Here is a 21,536-nt window from a genome sequence, read left to right on the forward strand (position 1 = left end):
ACAGGCCAGCAGAGGGCGCTGTGGTTGCGGACACGGGGGCTCCGCGAGTGCCATGTGCGCGTGCGTGAGTGGCGACGGGCGTTGGGAGCGTGAGCAGTCCCAGGATCCCGCCAGGGGGCGCCGCAGGCTTTCTTCCTTTCTGAGGCGTTCCGGGCGGGGGGAGGGGGGCAGTTGGCGGCGGAGGGGAGAGTGAGACTTCCGGCCTGGCTGAGCTGGCCCTGGGGGCTGTGAGTCAGCGGAGGTTGAAATGGTGAGGTCACTCTGGAGAACGGGAGCGAATGACCAGTGTGTGTGTGTGTGTGTGTGTGTGTGTGTGTGTGTGTGTGTGTGTGTGTGTGAAGAGGGGGGTTTTCTGTGGGCCTCATCACAGCGGGCAGAATTGTGCCTCTCGGTAAAGGGTGTGACAGGATGCTGTCTGTCCTCAGGATGGGGTTGACTCTTATTGCTGCAGATCCCCAGGGTTAGCCACACGCAGTCACACATACGCGCACACACGTGCACACTGTCGTGTGTACACACTCACACCACATTCACCCACATGGGTGAATTCCTTTTCCGAAGTCAGTAAGACCATGAGGCAGGGAGACAGATCCAGAGACCCAGAGAGACAGAGACAGGTTTAATACAGGGTTGTGTTGGGGGAAGCCGGTGGTCATCCTGCCCAGCTCCTGGGCCTTCCCCACCCTATATCTAAACCCACAACCAGCTGGTGTCTGATATATCAGTGCTGACCACCTACCACCACATTCCTTCCTCACCCCAGGGCTCACCTGCCCCCCTGCCCCGCTTTCTGCCCAGCCCAGCATGGCTAGGGAGTGGGGGCTGCTTCTTAAGGAGCTACAGAGAAGAGAATGATTCCGGGGCCAGAGTAGACCCTCACTTTACCCCATATTACCCTGGATTGCCCAGACAATGCATTTTTAGGGATTTCAGGGCATTTATCTGGCATTGTGAGTGGTTGAAGACCAAGGTGGGCCTCTGAGGGCACAGCATGAAGAGAAGGTTGGTGGTGGACAGTGTCTGTCCTTGGGTTCTTTTTTATTTTATTTTATTTTATTTTATTTTATTTTATTTTATTTTATTTTATTTTATTTTATTTTATTTTATTTTATTTTATTTTATTTATTTTGTCCTTGGGATCTTAAGGGAGGTTCCCTGAGAAACACATCCTCACAGAAGTGGAGTTTAGATAGTGTGTTGGATTTCCCAGAGAGACCACGGTGGTGAGTTAGTGATGGACATTGGTTTCCCATCAAGGCTTTCTCGCTGACTCTCCCTCACAGCAGTAGGCACAAGCCTGGGTCCTTCATCTTCTCTGGTTTGTGGATGAGGAGAGCTCCAGAGGTAGACAGAGGGCTGGAAGTAGAATCCTAACCCCTCCCTGACACCTGCTGGGTTGCTTTGGCAGGGCCGGAAACGGAAGCATTCTCCTGGCTTTGTTGGGCTTCCTGGGGAAGAGGGAGCTGGTCCAGGGATGACTAAGCACCCTGCACAGAATCTAAGCCCTGGCCATGTATGTGCGTGTGTGCGTGTGTGTGTCCGTGGACCATCTTGGCCCTGGGCAAGAAGAATTGGCCTTTCACATAGTGTCTTTGGGGAGATGGATCAGGGGCCACACCTGTGTCTGCCTTTGCCTCCAGGGCACAGCACAGATCTGACAATGTAACTCCCCAGCCAAGCCCCTGGATGCATGGTTAAGCTCTCAGCCTGGTTCCCACATGTCTAAAGTGGGGTCCCCAGGCAGGGTTTCCTGTTCTCTGAGGATGAAGGGGGTCAGAGTATGTATGGAGATAGGAGATTCAGCCTGGGTGACAGTTAGGGACTTGAGCATTGCTGAAGGGCCTGGTGACAGGCCCTTCCAGAGATCCCTCATCTTCCAGGGTCCCCAGCTTCCTCCTAGGCTGCTCTGACCCACACCTACCTCCCCATTCCTCCCCCACACCCTCAACTCCCACAGCACTGCCTTGACCTCACTGGGGCCTTTGTCAGCCTGGAGGCCCTGTCTGTGGGCCTGTCTCTCACTCAGGGAGAGAAAGGGCCCCATTGTCCTGGCTGCCTGCTGTGACACAGCAGCTCCAAAAGACTTCCAAAAATGCTCAGCCTGTCAGACCCCCGTGGGTGGGTGGGTGGGCGGGCTTTCCCCAGGGGCTGCAGGCAGATCTCTGCCTGGATTGGGGACCCAGGTGCTGGCTCTCCCTGCTGTGTAGGAGTTTCTCCATTCCCTAGACTGGAGTCTTTCCTGAGATCTGACTTCCATTCTGCCTGCTGCAACGCAGCCTACTTTCCCCTGAGAAGGGAGAACTGAAAGATGCACGGGCAGAGCAGGAGGAAGGGCTTGGGAAAGAGAGGAGAGAAAAGAAAACAGAGGAGAAGAAAGAAGGATGTGAGAAAATTCCCCCCACCGAGGGATTCTAGACTCCAGTTAATTGTCTGTGTAGGTGGATCTTGTGGCTTCTGTGTTTATTCCCCAGTGGTTCTTCCTTAGTGTTTAGATGGCTTGTCAACAGAGAGAAGGCTGTTGACCACTTCGGATTGGAGTATTTAAGGGGGACATCCAACAACCTCCTGGCCCATGTTCTATAGACCCCAAGTGGCTTCTATGGACTCTAGTATCATTGGCAAGGGACATCTCTCAGTGCCTCAGTTTCCCCATCAAAGTGAGCTGAAGTTCTCTCTGACATAATTTCCTGGCAAATGAGGGGAATACAAAAGGAAGGAATTCTGGAGAGACTAAGGGATTTAGGAATTGGGAAAGGGCCAGGGAGGATGGAGGCAAGTAGGTAGAAGTCAGAGGAGAGGTGAAAAGGGGGAGACAGGGAAGGAGAGTTGGGTCCCTGAGTGGCAAGTGTCTGTCCTTAGTGGGGAGGATGGAGTTCAGAGAACCGAGGAGGGGGTCAGAGCCAGCTGGCCATCTCCTCACCCCCAAGTCTCCAGCTCCCCTTTCTGGGGCCCTGGCTTGTAAGCAGCTGATCCCACAGCTGCTGGGAGGGGGTTCCTCGACAGAGGCCTCCTGGCACCTGCCTCAGTTTATTTCTGGAGCCACAGCTGAGTCATGGGGGTGGGGAGAATGAATGGGACTGGGGGGAGAGGAGTTTGTGGCTGGAAGAGAAGGCTGATGGGAAAGAAGAAGGCCCCAGGACCTGGGACTCTGGGACGTGGGGTCCATCCTTTTGGGCAAAAGCATTAAAAGCGGGAGTTGGATTACAGGGTGGACATCTTCATTGGAGCCTCTGGAATAGTGAGGCTTGGGCAAGGGGTTGGAGAGCAGGAGGCAGGCCCATTATTCTTGAATGTCAGAGAAGAGACAAGCCTGGCCTGGGTGTCTGTCGGAATGCTGTGTTCCAAAGATGAGGGAGGGGGAAAGGGGACCCTGGGTTGGAAGGAAGCAGGAAGGGGGTGGGGAATCTCAGAGCCATGAGAGAGGAAATAGAGAGGGCCATGATTTCCTCTGCAGGACCTTACCTGAGACAATTCTGTCCCTCTCCCTGCCCCTGAACCAAGCAGCACCTCCCCTGCTTCTGGCCCTTGAGATTCTCCTATTTCTAAGGTGGCATGTGGCCCCAAGAACGGGGTGCCCGGGTCCTTTCAACATCCATGTGAGCTGCATGCACGAGCAGCTTTCTCTTTTCCCGCCTCCCAGAAGACCCTCAAGTCTAACTTCTACCCATCCTGCTGCAGGACCTGCATGGCCTGGAACTTAGTCCTCTCCTGTCAGAGGGTGGGGGTGTCCAGTAAGGACCAGGGGCCTGTTCCCAACCTAGAGTCCTCTAGGGTTTCCTAGGCTTAGGTGGGCTTGGTTTCCATTCCCTCCTCCTTCTATGGGCAGCCCAGAGGGTACATTCCAGCTGAAATTAAATCACATTCCTCCTTCCCTGCCTGACGAGGATGGCATTGCTGACAGCAGCTGTGATACCACAGGGTCAAGTGGCAGCAGCTGGCTCCCCAAGGATGGGCTAAGAAGGGGGGCTGAGGGGAGCTAAGAGGGACTAAGGCCTTTCTTTGGAGGCAATAAATGAACTCTGATTCTTTGATCTCCAGAAGCCAGAGCAAGAGGGGCAGACCCTGCAGTGGGAGGGGTAAAGGTTAGACTATTGGATGTCATAGCTGTGTGGCACCTCTGGGAATGATCCAGTCCCACCAAGGCCCCGCAGGGGAGCGAGTTTTCCAGCCTCACCTTCTGAGAGGACCCTCTCCCCAGCCCAGGGCTGGGCTCCCACACAGACACACGATGGCAATGGCCGAAGGAGCCCTTTCCTGTCCTAGGCCACACTCAGAGCTCCCTTGGCTGGAGCTCAAAGTCTAGGCCTTTGATTTCCTCTGAGACTCTGGCGGTGGCAGCAGCAGCAAGGGGAACAGCAACAGGCTGGACTGAATGGAGCACTCAGCCCCTGACCTCACCCTCTGAGGCGCCGCAGCCTGTGCAGCCTTATAAGGAAGTGCCCCAAACAAACCGAGGAAGCCACCTCCGGCCCCCCACCCCGCCTCACCCCATTCAGAGGCTATATTTACCCAGAGGAGGCCCCAGAATAACCTCCCACTTGTCCTTGTGCTATGTGTGCCTGTGCCTGTGCATGTGCGTGTAGCGGGTGCTGCCCCTCTTGCTCCCTCCCAATTCCCTCCCCGGGGACTCCACCCTCAGAAGTGTGTTCTATTGTCTGTCACTCATTCATTCATTCATTTGTTCATTTGTTCAGTGCATGTTTATTGAGCACCCATTAGGCACAGGCACTGTGCTAGGTTCTAGGTGATGAACAGGACAAAGGCCTTGCTTTCCCAGAACTTTCTAGAGTGACAGGGTATTCTGAGCTGCTGGGTGCCCTGGCTTTCCTCCTACTCTTTGGCCTTCTCCAGCTCCTTTCCAGGATCTCTTCTCTGCTGGGAGCTCCATGGGAGCTCTGTCCTGGGCTCCTTTCATTCTATTAGTATGTGCTCTCCCAGGGGGAATTCCTAGGCCAAACGAACAACCCCCTAATTCTTGTCCCCAACCTACTGAGCTGTTCTCTCTCCTGAGTTCCAGGTCCACATGTCCACCCAACTCCAGGGCACCACCTCTTGGAGGTTACAACTTCCTGCTGGAGCCTTCAGCTCAGAAGATGGAACCTCCACTTCCCAGCTGCTCAGGCCAAAAGCCTGGGGACCTCTGCTGGCATATCCCCCGCCACCCCCTGTAGTAGATCACCCAATCCTGTGATTCTGCTTCCCTTACACATCTCCTCCACCCCCACTGTGCCACAGCCCTGCGTTGACCACTGCAGCAGCCTCCCTGGGGCACTCCTGTGGGCTCTGACCCATCTCACAAGGCAGCCCTCCCCTTCCAGTTTGACTCTTACAATGCAAACCTGGTCAACATCACCTCCGCTTAAAACCCTTGGAGACTGCATTTCTCTTAGGAAGAAGGCCATACTTGCTGGCTGTCTTGCAAGGCCTCTGTCCAGGCTCCTGACTCTCTCTTTGGCCTCATTTTGAACTTTCTCCCCCTTCCTTCTCCACCTTCCCTTCCTTCCCTCAACTGCCTGGGCTCTCTCCGCTTGCCTTAGGGCTTTGCACATGCTGTTCCCTCTGACTAGAACCCTTTTCCTCCCCCTTCCCGTCCTTTTCCTCTTCCCACTGGCTGCTCCTGTTCATCCTTCAGATTCTCAGGGCCCCTTTCTCTGAGCACCCCCTCCCATACTTCCCTAGCCCAAGCCAGATGAGGTCCCCTGTTCTATGCTCCTATAACCTAGGGCTTCTCTGTTTTAAAATATGATTTCCACTCAGAAGCCTTTGTTCAATGAGCAGGTAGAGCTTCCTAAGCATGGAGCCATGTTGTTATTTATCTCTGCATTCCCAGATCCTTCACAGTACATGGAACATAGTAGATGCTCAGTAAATGGCTGCTGAAAAGTGATGATCACCAAGGCAGGAGGACCACTTCAGCCCAAGAGTTCGAGACCAGCCTGAGCAACATTGCAAGACCCCCATTTCTACAAAATATTAAAAAATTAGGCGGACATCTGCGGGTGGAGGAAGGAACACCTCTGCCCCCCTTCACTTCTTTTGTCCGGCTGCAGCTCCTTCGGAATGATGGCGCCGTCGCTATGGAAGGGGCTGGTGGGCATTGGCCTCTTTGCCATAGCCCACGCCGCCTTTTCTGCAGCTCAGCATCGTTCTTATATGCGATTAACAGAAAAGGAAGATGAATCACTGCCAATAGATACAGTTCTTCAGACACTTCTGGCCTTTGCAGTTACTTGCTATGGTATAGTTCATATTACAGGGGAGTTTAAAGACATGGATGCCACTTCAGAACTAAAAAATAAGACATTTGATACATTAAGGAATCACCCATCCTTTTATGTATTTAATCATCGTGGTCGAGTATTGTTCCAGCCTTCAGATGCAAGAAATTCTTCAAACCAAGATGCATCGTCCTCTAACACATCATTGAAGTTATGAAAACTTCAATCACTACGTCATTAAGATTTTTACAAATTATAATAACAGGACAGGACACAGAGCTGGAATATTGGAGTTTGGGGTATAAAACACTCCCCCCATCAGTATTTATACCGATCTTTCAGACCTAATTAAAAAAAAAACTATGGCTCTTGTTTATACACTGTTAATCGAATCATTAATGCAGTATAAGTTACCTGTGGAATGAGTCTTTGGCATTTCATATAGAGAATTTTTTTTTTCATTTAAAATGAATTTATGTCTTTTGTAAAAGCCACTGTTTTGAATGCATTTTTCTTGGAAAATGTTGGTGGTTTTTGTGATTATTTTCTTAAATTTCTTGTGCACTATAGTTTTGGAATCCTTTTGGAAATACTGTGACTACTGCATTTTGCAGCATGACTTATAGCAAAATGGTCTTCACTTCTCAATATATGGACTTCCCTGATGAGATTAAAATGGTGATTTATTGGTTTTTCTTGTGTCCCCTAGAAAGTGTCTCTGCTTTGGTAGATGCTTGTCAGCTTTTAATTTATCCATGACTTCTCACCTCACCCCACTCCTAAATAAACAACAACAAATAATAAATTAATTAATTAATTAAAAATTAGCTAGCATGGTGGTGTGAGCCTGTAGTTCCAGGAGGCTGAGGCGGGAGGATCACTTGAGCCCAGGAATCTGAGGTAACAGTGAGTTATGATGACATCACTGCACTCCAGCCTGGGCAACAGAGTAAGTCCCTGTCTCTAAAACCAGATTTAAAAAAAAAAAAAAGAGTTAAAAAGAAAAATGACAATCATTCCTGTTACCACCACCAGGAATGTCCCTCTTACTGTCCAACCCTCATTTGTCTGGCAGTGATAGACGATCACTTCCAAAGAGAACCTAGCTCCTGCTACACACCCCCTTTAGGAAAGTCCTCATTTCTAACTTATATCCCTCCCCCTGTTTGGGATTATTGGCAGCAATGGCCTGTTTGGGTAACTTTATAGGGGACCAGAGGCCCTGGGTGGGGAGCAGGATGGGCACCAGGCACAGGGAGGGACTGCTTGGCTCGGCCTCTGTTCTCAGCCCTCATCCAAGTGGGGGTGCCCACGGGCCTGGGGAGACCAAGCACAGGGCACCTCTGTCCCATTAGAGGGGCAGGGCGTGGGCCTTCCTGCTTGGATGCCAATGTGTTAGCCCCAGGCCTGGCAGCCTAGCGGGATCAGATGGGGCCTTGTTAGCAGTGGGTACAGAAAGGACACAGCGGAGGCTTGGGCTGCCAGGAGGGTGGGGTGGGGAGAGACAGGATCCTGGACCCTGAAGGGGTATGTGTGTGTGTGTGTGTGTGTGTGTGTGTGTGTAATGGGGTCTGGGTGCCCAAGGTGGAGACTATAGACAGGGAAAGGAAGAGACATGGGCAGACAAGCAGACAGTGAGAATCTGTCCGGGAGGCGCCCTGTCCACCCCTCCTTGGTCAGAGGACAGGAGTGGGGTGCAGAGGGGCTGGGACTTCATCCTCTCATCTTTCCCCAGCCCTCAGCCTTGAGCCCAAGGAGAGGAAGAGCCTGCTCCTGGGCTTCAGATTGTCTCCAAATACGGAACATTTGTTCGGCAGCTCCTAACCCACTGCCACTTGGGATATTCAGAGGTGTGGCTAGACCTTCCTTCCCTCCAGAGCCGAGCCAAGGAGTGGTTTCTATTTGGGTATCCTAACTTCAAGGCCTTCAGGCATGGCCTGACCCAGGTCCCCCTGGTCCCTTTCCTGCCTTCCACAGGGACCCAGAGAACTCCGGAGCGGTGGCCGGTGGGCCCTCAGGCTCACCTGCTGGCAGCAAAGCCCTGTGGACAACACACCTGTAGCTTTCACCTCACAGCTTCGCCCACCCCCTTCCTTCCACTTTCCTGTCTTCCCTATCTCCTGCTACGGCCTGTGAGGGAAGTCCTACTGAAGATCTAAGCTGTGATCCTCTAGCTTCCCCCAACCTCCCTGCCCTGGAAGGCCCCCAAGTCACCTGGCCCAGCCCCTCTCATCGAGTGGCTGAGTCTGAGACTCAGAGAGGATAAATGCTGACCTGAGGCCAGGCTGCTAGACTGAGGCAGAACCAGCCTCTCTCTTCCCTCACCCTGCTCTGACCCAGCCAGTGTGAGCAGACATGACAGGCCAGACAACTGTTTGGGTTTGGGGACAAGGGGGCTTATTATGCTGGCGGCACTGAGGGGCTAGTGGCAAGGACATGCAAGGGTGGGGGCGGCCCGAGGCCTAATCCCTGTAATCAGTGCTGGGGACAGAGATGATGACTGCCCGGCTTCTGCAGATGCTGAGGTCACCCTGGACTGGCCTCCCCCAGTGAAACAGCAGCCCCCGGCCCTCCCCAGGGCTGAGTCTGTCTGCCTGTATCCCCCGAGGGGGCCTCCCGGGCCCTGCTCTCCTCAGGAAGCAGCCCCTCCCCAGCACTAGCCTCTCCTCCCTCCCCTACTGTCTCCCCACTGTCTGCTCCAGAATGGGGGAAGGAAGAGTCCAGACTTTGTAGGCAGAGGCGTTACTTTATTCAGGCAGGGATGAGGCAGGCAGAGCCACAGCATGGCAGGGATGGGGGGTCAGGGCGTAGGAGCACCCTCACCTGCATTAGCCACGGGCCAGACATCCTGTGAGGGTGGGGCTACTGGGGTGAGACGGAGCAGGGCTAGTAAGCCTGGGAACAAGGACCACCACAGAGAGGGACCCTCCCAGAGAAGCCACTGGGCCCCAGGCCTTTCCCAGCCGATGCAGAGGAAGGGGGCCCAGTGCTACAGCCACTCAGCTCACTTAAGCCTATGAGATGGTGCAGGCGGGAGGCCCCTTTGCAGGGTGTGAGGTTTTTATTCCTAGAGCCTCCATTCTGGAAACTGGTTCCTTTGCCACAACCCATGTCACCTTAGCCAGCCAAGCCTCTCAGAAGAAACCACAGGTCAAGAGATCATAAGTTAAGGGTGCTGCCCTGAGCAGGGAGGGGCTGCGTGAGGCGGGCCTCTTCTCTAGTCTTCCCCTGAGGACCAGGAATCTTGATCTCCTTCCCTCTGGGTGAACTTCAGGAACTGGCCCGGGCCCAGGTGAAGAGGAGCCCCTGCCCAAGGGGTCTTCAGAGCACCCCCCTCCTCCTCCTGTAAGGGGCTCCCTCGGTCCCTCTCTGGAGCCCCCAGTTTCCCCTGCCCTACTCCCTCAGACTGCTCCAGCCCGTTCAGCACCCCCCCATTCATGTGTTCTGACTCCTCCTCCAAGCTGGGGCCCTGGCCATTGACACCACAGGTGTCCCCTGCCCCTGGGCCCATGTCCTCCACCTCACTGGGGGTCTCCAGAAGGCCAGGCTCTTGGTCCTCTGTCTCCAAGGGAACAGGGTCAGACTCTTCCTCTGAGCCAGAAGGCTCAGCGCTGTCCTGGGACTCAGTCCCCTGAGTAGCCACAGAGGCACCAGCCACCACACCCCTCAAGCCATCATCCCAGGGGACACTGACACCCATGGTCTCAGACTCCTGGAGGTTCCCTCTCTGAGAGCTACTCAGGGCCTGGAAGCTGCCAACAGAGGACCCTGGCCCCCACTGCCCAGCCCCTGGCTCCCTCCCCTCCTCTTCCTCGTCTTCCTCTGCCTCCTCCCCACTCTCTTCCTCATCTGCAAACCCATCAGACTCCCCATCCCGATCCCAGGCTGCAGGCTCCAGTACCAGCTGGGGCACCTGGCCCAGAGGTTCTGCCACCTCCCCAGGGACACCAGGAAGAAGAGAGGCCTCAGTCCCCAGGTCCTCGAATTCCTCTGACAGGTCAGAATCATGGCCACACTCCTCCTCCCCATCTTCCTCCTCCTCCTCTTCTGAGGGTTGCCCCCCAAGGCCCCCAGAAGCCAGGACGACAGGATCCCAGCCTTCATCTCTGGTCTCCCCTTGAGGAGAGGGCCCCTGCTCTCCAGCCGGGTCCCACTGGGAGGAAGTTGGGGACCTGAGGTAGAGGCCCAGGGGAGTGGAGTCGGGAAGGGTTTCCCCAAGCTCATCAGCCTCGCTCTCTTCTTTGCTCTCTTCCTCCTCCTCCTCTTGGAGGCCCTCAGAGATCTCCCCAGAGCCTAACTCCTCCTGCTCCCCCTCCACTTCTCCCAGGGCCTCAGCCCTGCCCTCCAGCCCCCAACTAGCCTCCTGGCTCCCCTCAGCCTGGGGCTGGGGCCCAGGAGCATCTTCCAGGATAGGGGGACCCAGCACTGTTTGTATGTCCCCCTCAGCTTCCTCTGACCCCAGGGGCCTAGGTTGAGTGGCCTCACTCCCATGGTGGCCTGAGATCTCAGCAGGGAATGCCTCCTCTGCTCCCCAGGGGGCCTCAAGCTCTGACTCCTCCCAGCCCTTGGGAGGTTCCAGGGGGTCTCTGCTCTTCCTGGGCAGTTTGGAGAGCTCTGCCTCCAGAGCATCTGCCTCCTCTAGGTCCTTTCCAGGCCCTTCCAAACCCTGAACCCTCTTTGCCTCCAAACTTTCCTCTCCTAGGGGTGGCTCCATCACCTTCCTGGCCAGGTGGCCTGCGTCCTCTGGCCCTAGCACCTCCTGCTCCAGTTCCTGTTCAGCTCCCACAGCAGACTCACCCATGGCTGGCTCTGACCCCAAGGTGACCTCTGGGGAGGCTTGATCACCTCCTGGGACTGCATCCTCATCTTCCAACAGCGGTTCTGTCACCTCTGGCATTCCCTGGGATGCTTGGAGGCCTGGGGCCACCCCTTGCTCTGGTTGCCCTTCAAGGTCCTGCAAGCCCTCAGCACCTCCCTTCCCACTGGCTCCCGCAGCTGGGCCCCTCTGCTCTTTGGCCTCAGGGCTCCCTGTGTGCCCCTCGCCTGGGCTCCCGGCTTCCCCTGTGGCATTCAGCTGTAGCTCTGTCTGCTCTGCTGCCTCCTCCTCTCCAGAGAAGCCATCCTGCACCCTCTGGTCTAGCTCTGCCTCCTCCTCATTTTCCACTCCAGCCCTCCCAGGGGGACTTTCCTGACTCAGTTCTTGATCTCTCACCACCATATCTTCCCACCTCTGCTGATCTGCAGACTGTGGCAGCTCCTGTCCCTCTTCTTCCAGAGACTTCGGTGACTCTTGATTCTCCTCCTTCTCCAGGTTCTCTTCCTCTTGCAGATTCTTTTGACTTTCCTTGTCTACCTCTTCTGGAGATCTCAAATTCTCTAGGTCCTGTGCTCCAAGAGATCTTAGTGGTTCTTGATTCTTCTTCTCTAGGAGTCTCATTGTCTCTTGGTTCTCTTCCATAGACCCCAGTGGTTCTTGAGTATCATTTTCTATAGTTTTCATTGTCCCCTGATTCATTTCTTCTAGAGACCACAGTGGCTCTTGAGTTTCTAGAGATTTCGATATTTCTGGGTTCTCTTCTGCACACTTCTGTGATTCTAGATTCTCTGTTTCTAAATATCTCACTGCCTCTACACTCTCTTCTTCTAGTGACTTTAATAACTCTTGATTCTCTTTTTCAAGAGGTCTAGTTATCTCCTGGTCTTTTCCAAGAGACTTCAGTAGTTCTGGATCCACTTTTTCTGGAGGTCTTAATGTCATCTGATCTTCTTCCTGTAGAGATCTTGGTGACTGTTGAGTTTCTTTTTCAAGAGGCCTCAATGTCTCTTGGTCCTCTTCTTCTAGAGACCTCAGTGACTCCTGATTTTCTTTTTCTAGAGGTCTTATTATCTTCTGGTCCTCTTCTCCTAGAGAACTCAGTTGCTCCTGGTTCTCTTTTTCTAGAGGTCTAAAGGTCTCTTGGTTCTCATCTTCAGGAGACCTCAGGGATTCCTGATTCTCTCTCATTATAGGTCTCAATGTCTCCTGGTCCTCTACTTCTTGAGATCTCAGTGGCTCTTGATTCTCCTTTTCTAGAGCTGTCAATGACTGTAAGTTCTCTTCTAGAGAACTTACTAATTCTTGATTTTCTTTTCCTGGAGATAAAAATGTCTCTATATCACCTTCAAGAGACCTTATTAGTTCTTGATTCTCCTTTTCTGGGGATTTGAGTGTCTCTATGTCATCTTTTCCTATTGGCTTAAGTAGTTCTAGAGCCTCCTTTTCTAGAGGTTTCACTACCTTTATATCCTTTTCTTCTAAAGACTTCGTTAGCTCCTGATTTTCCTTTTCTAGACTTTTCAGTGTTTCTAAGTTTTCTTCTAAAGACCTCGGACATTCTTGATTCTCCTTCTCTAGTGTCTCATGGCTCTGGTTTTCCAGAGACATCAGTGGCTCTTGAATCTCCTCTGCCAGTAACTTTGGGGATTCTTTTTCCAAAGGAACCTGGTAGTCTTGGGTTTCCTTCATGTCCAGATCCCCTTCTTCTTGCCATATTTCCTGCTGCAGGCTGTTTACCACTTTGCCCTCTATGGCTGTTTCTTTCTCCACCAGCCCCAAGATTTGCCCTTCACTTTCCTCCTGGAACATGCTGGATACTCTAGAACCTCTGGGTTCTCCATATTTAGCCTCTAAACTGGAGTTGTCAGGGCTGAGGGATGGAGCCAAGGAGGCCTGATCCTTTGGACACCGGCCTGTACCGGCCTCTTGTTGCTTGCCTCCAGGCTCCTCGGGTCCTGGCAGGACACTGGCAGGAATGCCCACCTTGGCTTCAGCCCACAGGGACTCTGGAGCCTGTTGCTTCCCACCCTGTGGCTGGAGCAGGGAGAGAGGAGTATCCTGGGGTCTGATCTCTGTATCTGTAACAGGACAGGGAGCCTGTGGTGTGGGTGGAATGGGGGTGCTGGCCAACGTAGGGGTACGGGCCTGGAGGAATTCCTGGCTCTTCAGAAAGGTTGGCACAGGTGTCTCAAGGGTAGTAGGCAAGGGTGATGGGAGGGAAGTTGGGCTCAGGACAGGGAGCAAAGGTCCAAGACGCCGGCCCTCTGGGGTCCCAGGGAATTGCAGCTCCAGCTTGGGGTCTGGAAAGGCAGAGGGGCAAGAAGCAGGGTCAGTGTGTCACTGGCAGTGAAGGGAGCCACAGAGCAGCCACCATTTCTGGCAAGAGTGCCCATAGGCTCTGTCCCTGGCTCCCACTGGCTGGGCTGAGAGTACGGTGCACTAATGTTGGGGGCCAAGAAGTTAAGACTTAGGTTGGTACCTCTCAGGAAAGGTAGGTCTGGGTATGAAGAGCAAAGAAAGGTAGTTTCAAGGGGATCCTGATCCCTCTTCTTACCTTGGAAGCTGAGGGAAGCCTTGGAAACACCGCCCGGTGTCTGCAGTCGCGAGTTCTCAGCCTCCAGGAGGGTCCTGGACATGAGAGAGGAAAAGCCGGGTCAACCCTCTGCCCTGAGGCTGGCAGGCAGTGAGCCAGCTGGGGACAGCCCAGGCTGGACTGACATCCCTGGCACTGCAGGCTTCCTCTTCATTTGATCACTATCACACAAAAGCCACACGCGGCATGAAATCACATACCCACAGGCATCACACTCTTGGTCACACAGAGTCACACACATATTTGGGACACACAGTGCAGCTCACAGGCACACAAGCAGATTCCCACACAGTCGGATGCTGCCATAGGCCACACCCACACTATCTCTTCGGTTGGTCTCCTCCCACCCCAGGCCAATGACCTCATCCTCAGTGTGGGGGACCAATTCTCATGGTAATTACTGCCATTGTCCATGCCGCCATCTGGAGGGTCTGAGAAGGGGGGCTTCTGGGGAAGTGGGAATTCTCAGGCCGTTCCCATGGGATGGGCTCCCTCCTCCCCTGGGGCCCCCAGAGCTAGCAACAGACAAAAGCAAATGAATTCAGCTCCCTCTGTCCAAATCCTTTTCATGCCTCAAAAACCAGCAGTTAAATTCCTCGGGGCCTGTAAGACCCCTCAGCTCAGTGGTTTCACTGGGGGTCACAGCCCTCATCTGGGCATCTCTAAGCCCTCTAGATTCTAAGCTCTTCAGAGCAGGAAGGTCTTTGTGTCCAGGGCCCTGCCTCAGTGCCCCTGGGAGCTGATTAGGCGGTGGAGGGAAACAATCAATCCAACAAGGTATACTGCACATCTACTCTCCGCTCTTCTCTGTGACCTGGTTGGTACTTGCCATAGTCTCGCCTCCATCCTTCCCAGTACAGCATCTTTCCCTCTGAGCTCTGTCTTCTGTGGAGGTGGAGCCCTGTCTTTCAAATCCTCCCTAGGTCCTCACTGGCCTTCCTTCTCCAGACCCTGCCTCCCCCCACATCCTGGGCCTGTGCCAGGGCCCCTGCTTTTTTTGCCAACAGATTTTGGGGGGAGGGGTGCACTATCCTAATAGCTTGTCCAGCCCTGGCCCCTGCCGTGTGGGCTTGGTGTATGCAGCCCTTCACAAGCCACAAAGCCCCTTCCCTGGGCTCTGTGAGCTGCCCTAGCCAGTTTCCCAGAAGAGACCGTGGGCTTTGCTCAAGGCCGCACAGCCAGTGAGAAGTAGCCCCCCTCCTCTGGTCTCAACCTTTCCTAACACAACAGGAAATGTGGTCAGTGAGGGGCAGGGCAGGCCAAGGGCACTAGGGCTTGAGAGGTGTCAGGCCCCATGACATTCGGGCTGGAAGAGGCCCTGGAAGTCTCTCAGCCCAGCTCTCAGCCCTAGACAAGGCTGAGGCCCAGGTCACGTGGCAAGTCAGTGCAGCCACCCTACATCTGCCGTGCCTCCTCTCTGAGGCTGCTGAGGGATGCACCCCCTCTGTGTGAGCACACACTCAGCCCCTTGGGGGACGGGTCTGGATGGGATGCCCCACACGTGCCCGGCCCCTCTCCAGAGGCTGTCCTACTAGGCAGTACCATCTCTTCTAGGGGTATTTTTCTGGACACCTCTCAGGTCCTGAACCCATGGGGGGTGAGCAAGTAGGCTCAGGTGGGACATGTCCTGGTCCATGGAAGTGACCAGCCTAGAGTCACAGAGCTGCCAGCACCCATGTCTCGGGGCCCCTTCAGCTGAGTAGTCTGCCCCAGCGTGTGTGTGCATCTGTGTGCTTGGGTGGGCCAGGGTCAACCCCTACCTGTACGTGGCCACCTCCAGGCTGAGGGACATCTTGAGGTGTGCCAGCTGCTGCCGACCTTCCAGAACCTGGGCGATCTGGCTCTGCAGGCCCTGTTTCTCCTGCTCCAAGGCCTCCACGGCCAGCTGCAGAGCAGACCAGAGGCATCAGTGAAGGGCGTGGGGTCCTTCCTGCTAACTAAGTACATCCTGCTTGGCTGCCATGGCAGCGTCTTCTGCTCCCTGACTGACTTCTCTGCAGAGCAGACCCCTGTCTCTCCCCGCCCCCTACCCAGACAGCCCCCTCTGTGTCTGCCGAGATGAATGTAGGGGCCCCTCTTGGTCCTCTCCCACGGCCTGCTCCTCCTCTGAGGATGCTGATTAAATGGTAGCACATGTTGTTCAGAACTCAGCTCCCACAGGAGGTGGAAGTGAGGGAGGAGAGGAGACGAGTTACAGAGAGGATAGGGGGAAAGTGGAAGCAGAAGGAAAAACGATTAATCAAGAGGCCTGGAGCCCGCAGGACTGGAAGCAAGCAGCCCCAGTCCCTTGCTCCCATCTCCCATCACGGTCCTCTGCGCCTCATGCTGGGCTCCCGCCCCTCCTCTGCCCACATGTTCTGGAATCCTCCTCTGAGAGGAGGGTTGGGGAGGTGGCCATGGCACCTCTGGCCCAGGCAAGAGGCTGTTTTCTCAGCTGCTGGTCACATCTGTGCTGTGTGAGGGGGAGCAGCTGTCCCAGGGCTCTGGAATGTGCTCTAGGGGGCTGAGAAGCCATGACTTGGGAGAGGGGCTGGTGGCCCCCAGCCGTTCTCTCGTGGGAGGAGAGCAGATCAGAGCTTAGAGGTTCTGAGTAGCTGGACCCTCAGAATCAGCGCTGAGGGGGAAGTGCCAGGCATCTTCTGAGTGACCCCCAGAGGGTCATCAGAAAGGGAAAGTGCCATCCAGAGAGTGAGGGGGCTGCTGCAAAGTGACTTGGGCCTGCCTGCCCTTCCAGGGGATGTGCTTTGAGAGGCCTTCAATCCCCGCCATTCCCACCCTACCCTAGACAAGCCTGGGGCCTGTGTACCGAGTCTGGGTTTTCTGTGAAGTGGCTCCTGAAACGGCAGCCGCCCCTGTCCCACTCCCTTCCCAAAAGGTCTCTGAGCCTCACAGGGACTTTCCTGGAGCCTGGTCTCACCCAGGTCTGCGACTTCCTCACCTGGAACTTCTCAGTGGCCTGCAGTCGCTCCTGCCAGCGGCCCTCCAACCTCTGTTCCAACGCCGCCCTGCGCTCCTGGAGGCCGCCCCGCTCTGCCTGGAGCTGCTGCAGCTCCAGGCGGCCCTCACGGGCGCCCTGCACCGCCCGGCCCAGCCGCTCCCGGGCCTGGCCCAGCGACATCTCCATGTGCGCCACGCGCTCCTGGTAGCCGCGCACTGCCCCGCGCCACGCCTCGCCCAGCCGCCTTGCGAGCTCCTCCACCTCGGGGGCCGGCGCGGGGGGCCCGCGGGGCGGCGCGGGGCAGCGGGGGGCGCAGGCAGCCTGTGCGTTCAGGCCGGCGCGCTCCTCCTCGTGCGCCGCGCGCAGAGCCTCCAGCTCGCGCTCCAGCTCCGCTGCCTGGGTGCGCAGCCAGGCCTGGGCGCACTTCTCCGCCTCGACGGCTCGCCGGTTGCGGGCTGCTTCTTCTGCCGTCCGCTCCCGGGCCAGCCGCAGCTGCTGGCATCTGCCCGCCACGCCCTCCAGCTCTTCAGCCAGGTTGTCGCGCGCCACCTCGGCCGCGTGTTTCTCCCGCCAGCGCTGGTCAACGAGGGCCCGCAGGGCGGCCAGCTCGTCGTCGGCACGGCCCCGCCAGGAGCTGTCCCCAGACTGTGCCCGGTGCCCCCTGAGCTCCGCGCTGAGCAGCTCATTCTGCTCCTCTAGCGCCTTGACCCGGGCCAGGTAGGCCTCCAGGCGCCGGTTGAGCTCCCACATCTGAAAAGATTCCTCCCCCATGCAGCCCTCCATCCTGCTTGTCAGACCCACACGGGGCACCGGGAGAAGGGAGCTGCTCTCAGAGCTCTTAGGACCAAAAAGAAAAGGAGACCCACAGGGACAATGACCGGGCGGGGCGGGGAGTAGCCTGGGCGACTGCGAGTCGGAGTGGGAGCGAGGCTATTCATACTCCCGCCAGCCGGGCGGGAAAAGGGGCGGGACCCAGGCCTTAACCCCTTAGAGTTCAGGGAAAGGACGGCAGGCAGCCTCTGTCCCTACGGCCCCAGGGTGCTGAAGAGTGGAACCACAAGAGAAGCCATGCCGTGAAGAATCCGATCCGATGATGGTGGCTTTGTGAGGGACGAGGCCGCGAGGAAGGGTCGTAACCCCCCGCGAAGGCAGATGCTGCATAGAGCTGAGTCTCTGGAGGGGTTGCCAGGAGGGTCTGGCCTGGGAGGGGCTGCGAGTCTCAGCTGCTCAGCACACCCAAGGGAGCTATCACCTACTGAATTCCTCTAAGACTCAATTTCCTCATCCATAAAATGGGAGCAATGATGGAAATCCCATGGGCTACAGAAAGGACGGATGTGGCCATGGTTTCATTTTGTAAATAGTGAGTGCTCACCCTCTTGAAATACTGGAGAGAGGCAGCATTGCAAAGAGAAGCTGGAAAGACACTGCCTAGAAAACAAGAACAGATATCTGATATTGGGGGACAGGAGTGAACACACACACACACACACACACACACCCCTATCAGAAAAAAGGGACACCAGGTGAAGGAACGTCATGGGCTTAAGAATATTTCCCCCTCCATCCTTCCTACAACTCTTCCATGTAACTACCGAGGTTCGTGTACCCACTTTAGGAAGTTCTCCCCCAGTTCTTAGGAAAGGGCACGCCAGCTGGTCCCCAGCACCAGAAATTTTTGGGTTGATGGCGCCCCCTGGTGGCTTACCGATCAGGTCAAGAAGAGGCAGACGTGCAAAAGAGGCCGCTCTTCTTTTCATCACAACTAGCCCAGAGTTTACTGAGACTTTGTGATGTGCTAAATCCTGTTTTAGCATTTTTACTTACATTATTTGACTTATTCCTCAGAACAGCCCTTCAAGGATTCTAAAGTTCATCGAGTGGAGAGCACACCAAGGGTGGAAGTAGTTGGGAAGGCTTTCTGGAGGAGGGGGCATCCTTGAGCTGGGTGGTAAGAGAATAGTGGGATTTGGCGCACGTAGAGTAAAGGAGAAGCAGGGATAGAGGAGGAGACTCAGGGATAATTAGACAGAGGGGATTTTGGAGGAAGGAACCTCTGCTCATGTAAATTCAATTTAGTTCAGGTATTAATTGAGCACCTACTATGTGTCACCACCAAAGAGATTGCAGGGGCTCCATCCCAGCCTCGAAGGTGTTCATAGTTTGGTGATAGGAGGTCAACAGTGATAGTCTGGTGGTGGAGCAAACGTAACAAGATGACTACAATACTTGATCAGCCCCTGGGGTGCTGGGGACAGAGAGCTGGGGGAGCACAGAGGATAGAGATGGTTTTCTGGGTAGAGGGTATGGCAGGATCAATGAATGACCAGGAAGCCATCGTGGAACCAATACTCGCACCCCTTGAGGCGTCTGGCTGCATCCCATCCCTGTTCCCAGAACAACAGGGCTTTGGAATTCACCACCCATACGTGGCCCGGAGGTCACGGAGGGGCCAGTGCAGTGCGCAGCAAGGGGATTGACTGAGTCAGTGCAGCCCGGAAGGCTATGGGTCTGGGATGCCCCGGTGTCTCCATCCACACACTACCCCACAAGTCCTGCTGTTTTGATTAGGCTGGGGCTCCCAAAGCTAACCCTTCTCTCTTTCACTTCCTGGCTGGGAGGAGAGGGATGCTGAATATTTGAGATCCCTGGGATCCTTGGGGGAAGGAGGTCCCCTGGAGAGGTGAGGTGGCATTGGGGTGGGGGTGGGGTTCTTTCTGGGTCCCTCACCCTCACCCAGAGGGGAGACATTTGGTACTGTGTCTCATGCAGAAAGGTCTGACTTTTGCACTTTCTAGCTGAGTGACCCTGGACAAACTGCGTAGCTTCTCTAAGCAAGCTTCAGTTTACCTATTTGGTAAAGGAGATTAATACCTGCTCATCTCCATAGGTTTGTTCTGAGAATCAAATGAGACCAGGTAGGGGTAGGTATTTGTACGAAGCCTTTCTTGAGGACCATCACAATGAAAGCCATAAGCTGGAGAAAACCTCCTCCTATACTCACTCTTGGTGAGTTTTGGGGATTATGGGGAGCAGAGAAGGCCAGGAGTGTGGTGTTGACTTTCCTAAGACAGGGGAAGGTGGGTTCCAGCAACCACAGCGTGGTGGAGCTGACAGCATTGCTTACCAGATTCTAAACAGATAACTCATATTTGAAGCACTCAGTGAAAATTGAGGCCCTTCCTAGGGTGGGCACAAGGTGGGCTTCCTCTCTTCTTTTGGTGGTTGCATTGGGTTACTGGGATTTTTTGGGGGGGCCTTTGGTTGCACCTCTTATCATGCCTCTGGGCCCAGGTCATACGAGCTATGTGATATTATGGTGGACAAATATAAAGTCAGTTCAGCACTCATCCCCAGAGACATCCATGAGCGAGCTGAGGAGGGCTCTGTGGGCTGCCCTGGGGGGCTCTGTCCCTGGTCCTGACTATTAAATATTTCTGTTGGCCAGTCGCGGTGGCTCACACCTGTAATCCTAGCACTCTGGGAGGCCAAGGTGGGAGGATAGTTTGAGCTCAGGAGTTCGAGACCAGCCTGAGCAAGAGTGAGACCCCATCTCTAATAAAAATAGAAAGAAATTACTTGGACAGCTAAAAATATATAAAGAGGCCAGGTGTGGTGGCTCACACCTGTAATCCTAGCACTCTGGGAGGCTGAGGCAGGCGGATAGTTTGAACTCAGGAGTTCAAGACCAGCCTGAGCAAGAGCGAGACCCCATCTCTACTAAAAATAGAAAGAAATTAGCCAAACCACTGAAAATAGAAAGAATTAGCCAGTGTGTAGAGGTTGAGGAGCGGCACAGGGGAGTGGGGAAAGCGTTCAACAGGGAGCCCTGTCTCAGTGTGGGATGTTGGACTGATCGTGTCGTCCCTCTGGGTCTTAGTTTTCTCATTAATTCATTCAAACAGTATTTTCAAAGCATCTACTGAAAACCAGGTACATAGTAGGCACCAATAAATACTGCGAAGGCACCAAAGATGTCTGACATGGAGCCTGTCCCCGAGGAGCCCAGGGGTGTGTCGGAGGACAGACATGGGCACTGTGGCATGTGACCCGTGCAGAGAGGTGAACATGGGGGGGGGTCCAGAGGAGCGGCAGGCACGGCCGGCGAGGGGAGGAGCATGAAGAGCTTTAACCTCAGCTGAGGGTAACCTGGTCAGATTTGCATCCTAGAGAGATCATCGTGGGGGAGGGTGGGGAAGACAGGCAGGGTGGCCAGTCAGGAGGCAATTGCCACCAGCAAGGTTCAAGGTGATGAGACCTGAACCTAGGAGTGGAGAGGAGGAAAGAGGTGTGAGAATTTTTAGGGTGTATGAGTTCCAGGATGAGTTAGATGTGGGGATGGAAGAAGGGGACAGGGAAAACTCCCAGTTATGTGGCTTGGCCCTGGGGAAGGGGAGGGAGGCCTGGGGGTGATGTGCAGCAGCGGCTGGATGTGCAGTTCTGGGGCTCAGGGCTGGGACTGGTATCTAGAAGGATGATGCCCCGTCAGGGTAGACAAAGGGCTATCAAGACCACGGACAAGGTGGCACAGGGAGAGGGGGTGAGGGTGCAGAACGATAAGTGGTTCCCTTCTCACTCTGACTCTCTGGGTCTGCGGTTTTGATGAGCAACTTGCAGAGAAGCCACCTGCCCCTTCCTCACTCAGCTCAGGTCTCCACCCTGCAGAAAGTAGCAGGGGCTGCTGTGGGGCGTGGCCACCAGGGGCCGCTAGTACCTCAAGAAAAGTCACATTCCCTGGGAAACAATTCTTAAAAACCTAAGATTTACATAGTAAGGCAGCTAATATTATCATCATTGTCATCCGTGGATGACATCCACGGTTTTCTACCTGAGAAAACAACTCAAAGAGGTTAAGTAACCTATCCAAGATCGCACAGCTAGAACTTGAACTTAGACTTCCAACTTAGCCTGCACCTCCCACTCTCTGGGATAGATGATAGTGGGGGTAATGGGGGTAGTGGGGGCAGGGGG

At 54.9% G+C, this 21,536-nt stretch overlaps 1 protein-coding gene and 1 pseudogene across 1 annotated transcript; one reads left to right on the forward strand and one right to left on the reverse strand.

Moving 5' to 3' along the window:
* Window positions 1-168: 168 nt before the first annotated feature.
* On the forward strand, window positions 169-7,023 carry LOC109730238 (ER membrane protein complex subunit 5 pseudogene; annotated as a pseudogene).
* Window positions 7,024-8,944: 1,921 nt separating this feature from the next.
* On the reverse strand, window positions 8,945-17,467 carry NES (nestin). The gene is made up of 4 exons (XM_012767709.2): window positions 16,566-17,467; window positions 15,388-15,512; window positions 13,589-13,662; window positions 8,945-13,334 (listed from the first exon to the last, which is right to left on the reverse strand). The coding sequence occupies exons 1-4, from the start codon at window positions 17,346-17,348 to the stop codon at window positions 9,436-9,438; spliced, it is 4,881 nt and encodes a 1,626-aa protein (XP_012623163.2). The 5' UTR covers window positions 17,349-17,467; the 3' UTR covers window positions 8,945-9,435.
* Between the last annotated feature and the right edge of the window lie 4,069 nt (window positions 17,468-21,536).

This window comes from Microcebus murinus, chromosome 2 (genome assembly GCF_040939455.1).
Source record: "Microcebus murinus isolate Inina chromosome 2, M.murinus_Inina_mat1.0, whole genome shotgun sequence".
Taxonomy (NCBI): domain Eukaryota; kingdom Metazoa; phylum Chordata; class Mammalia; order Primates; family Cheirogaleidae; genus Microcebus; species Microcebus murinus.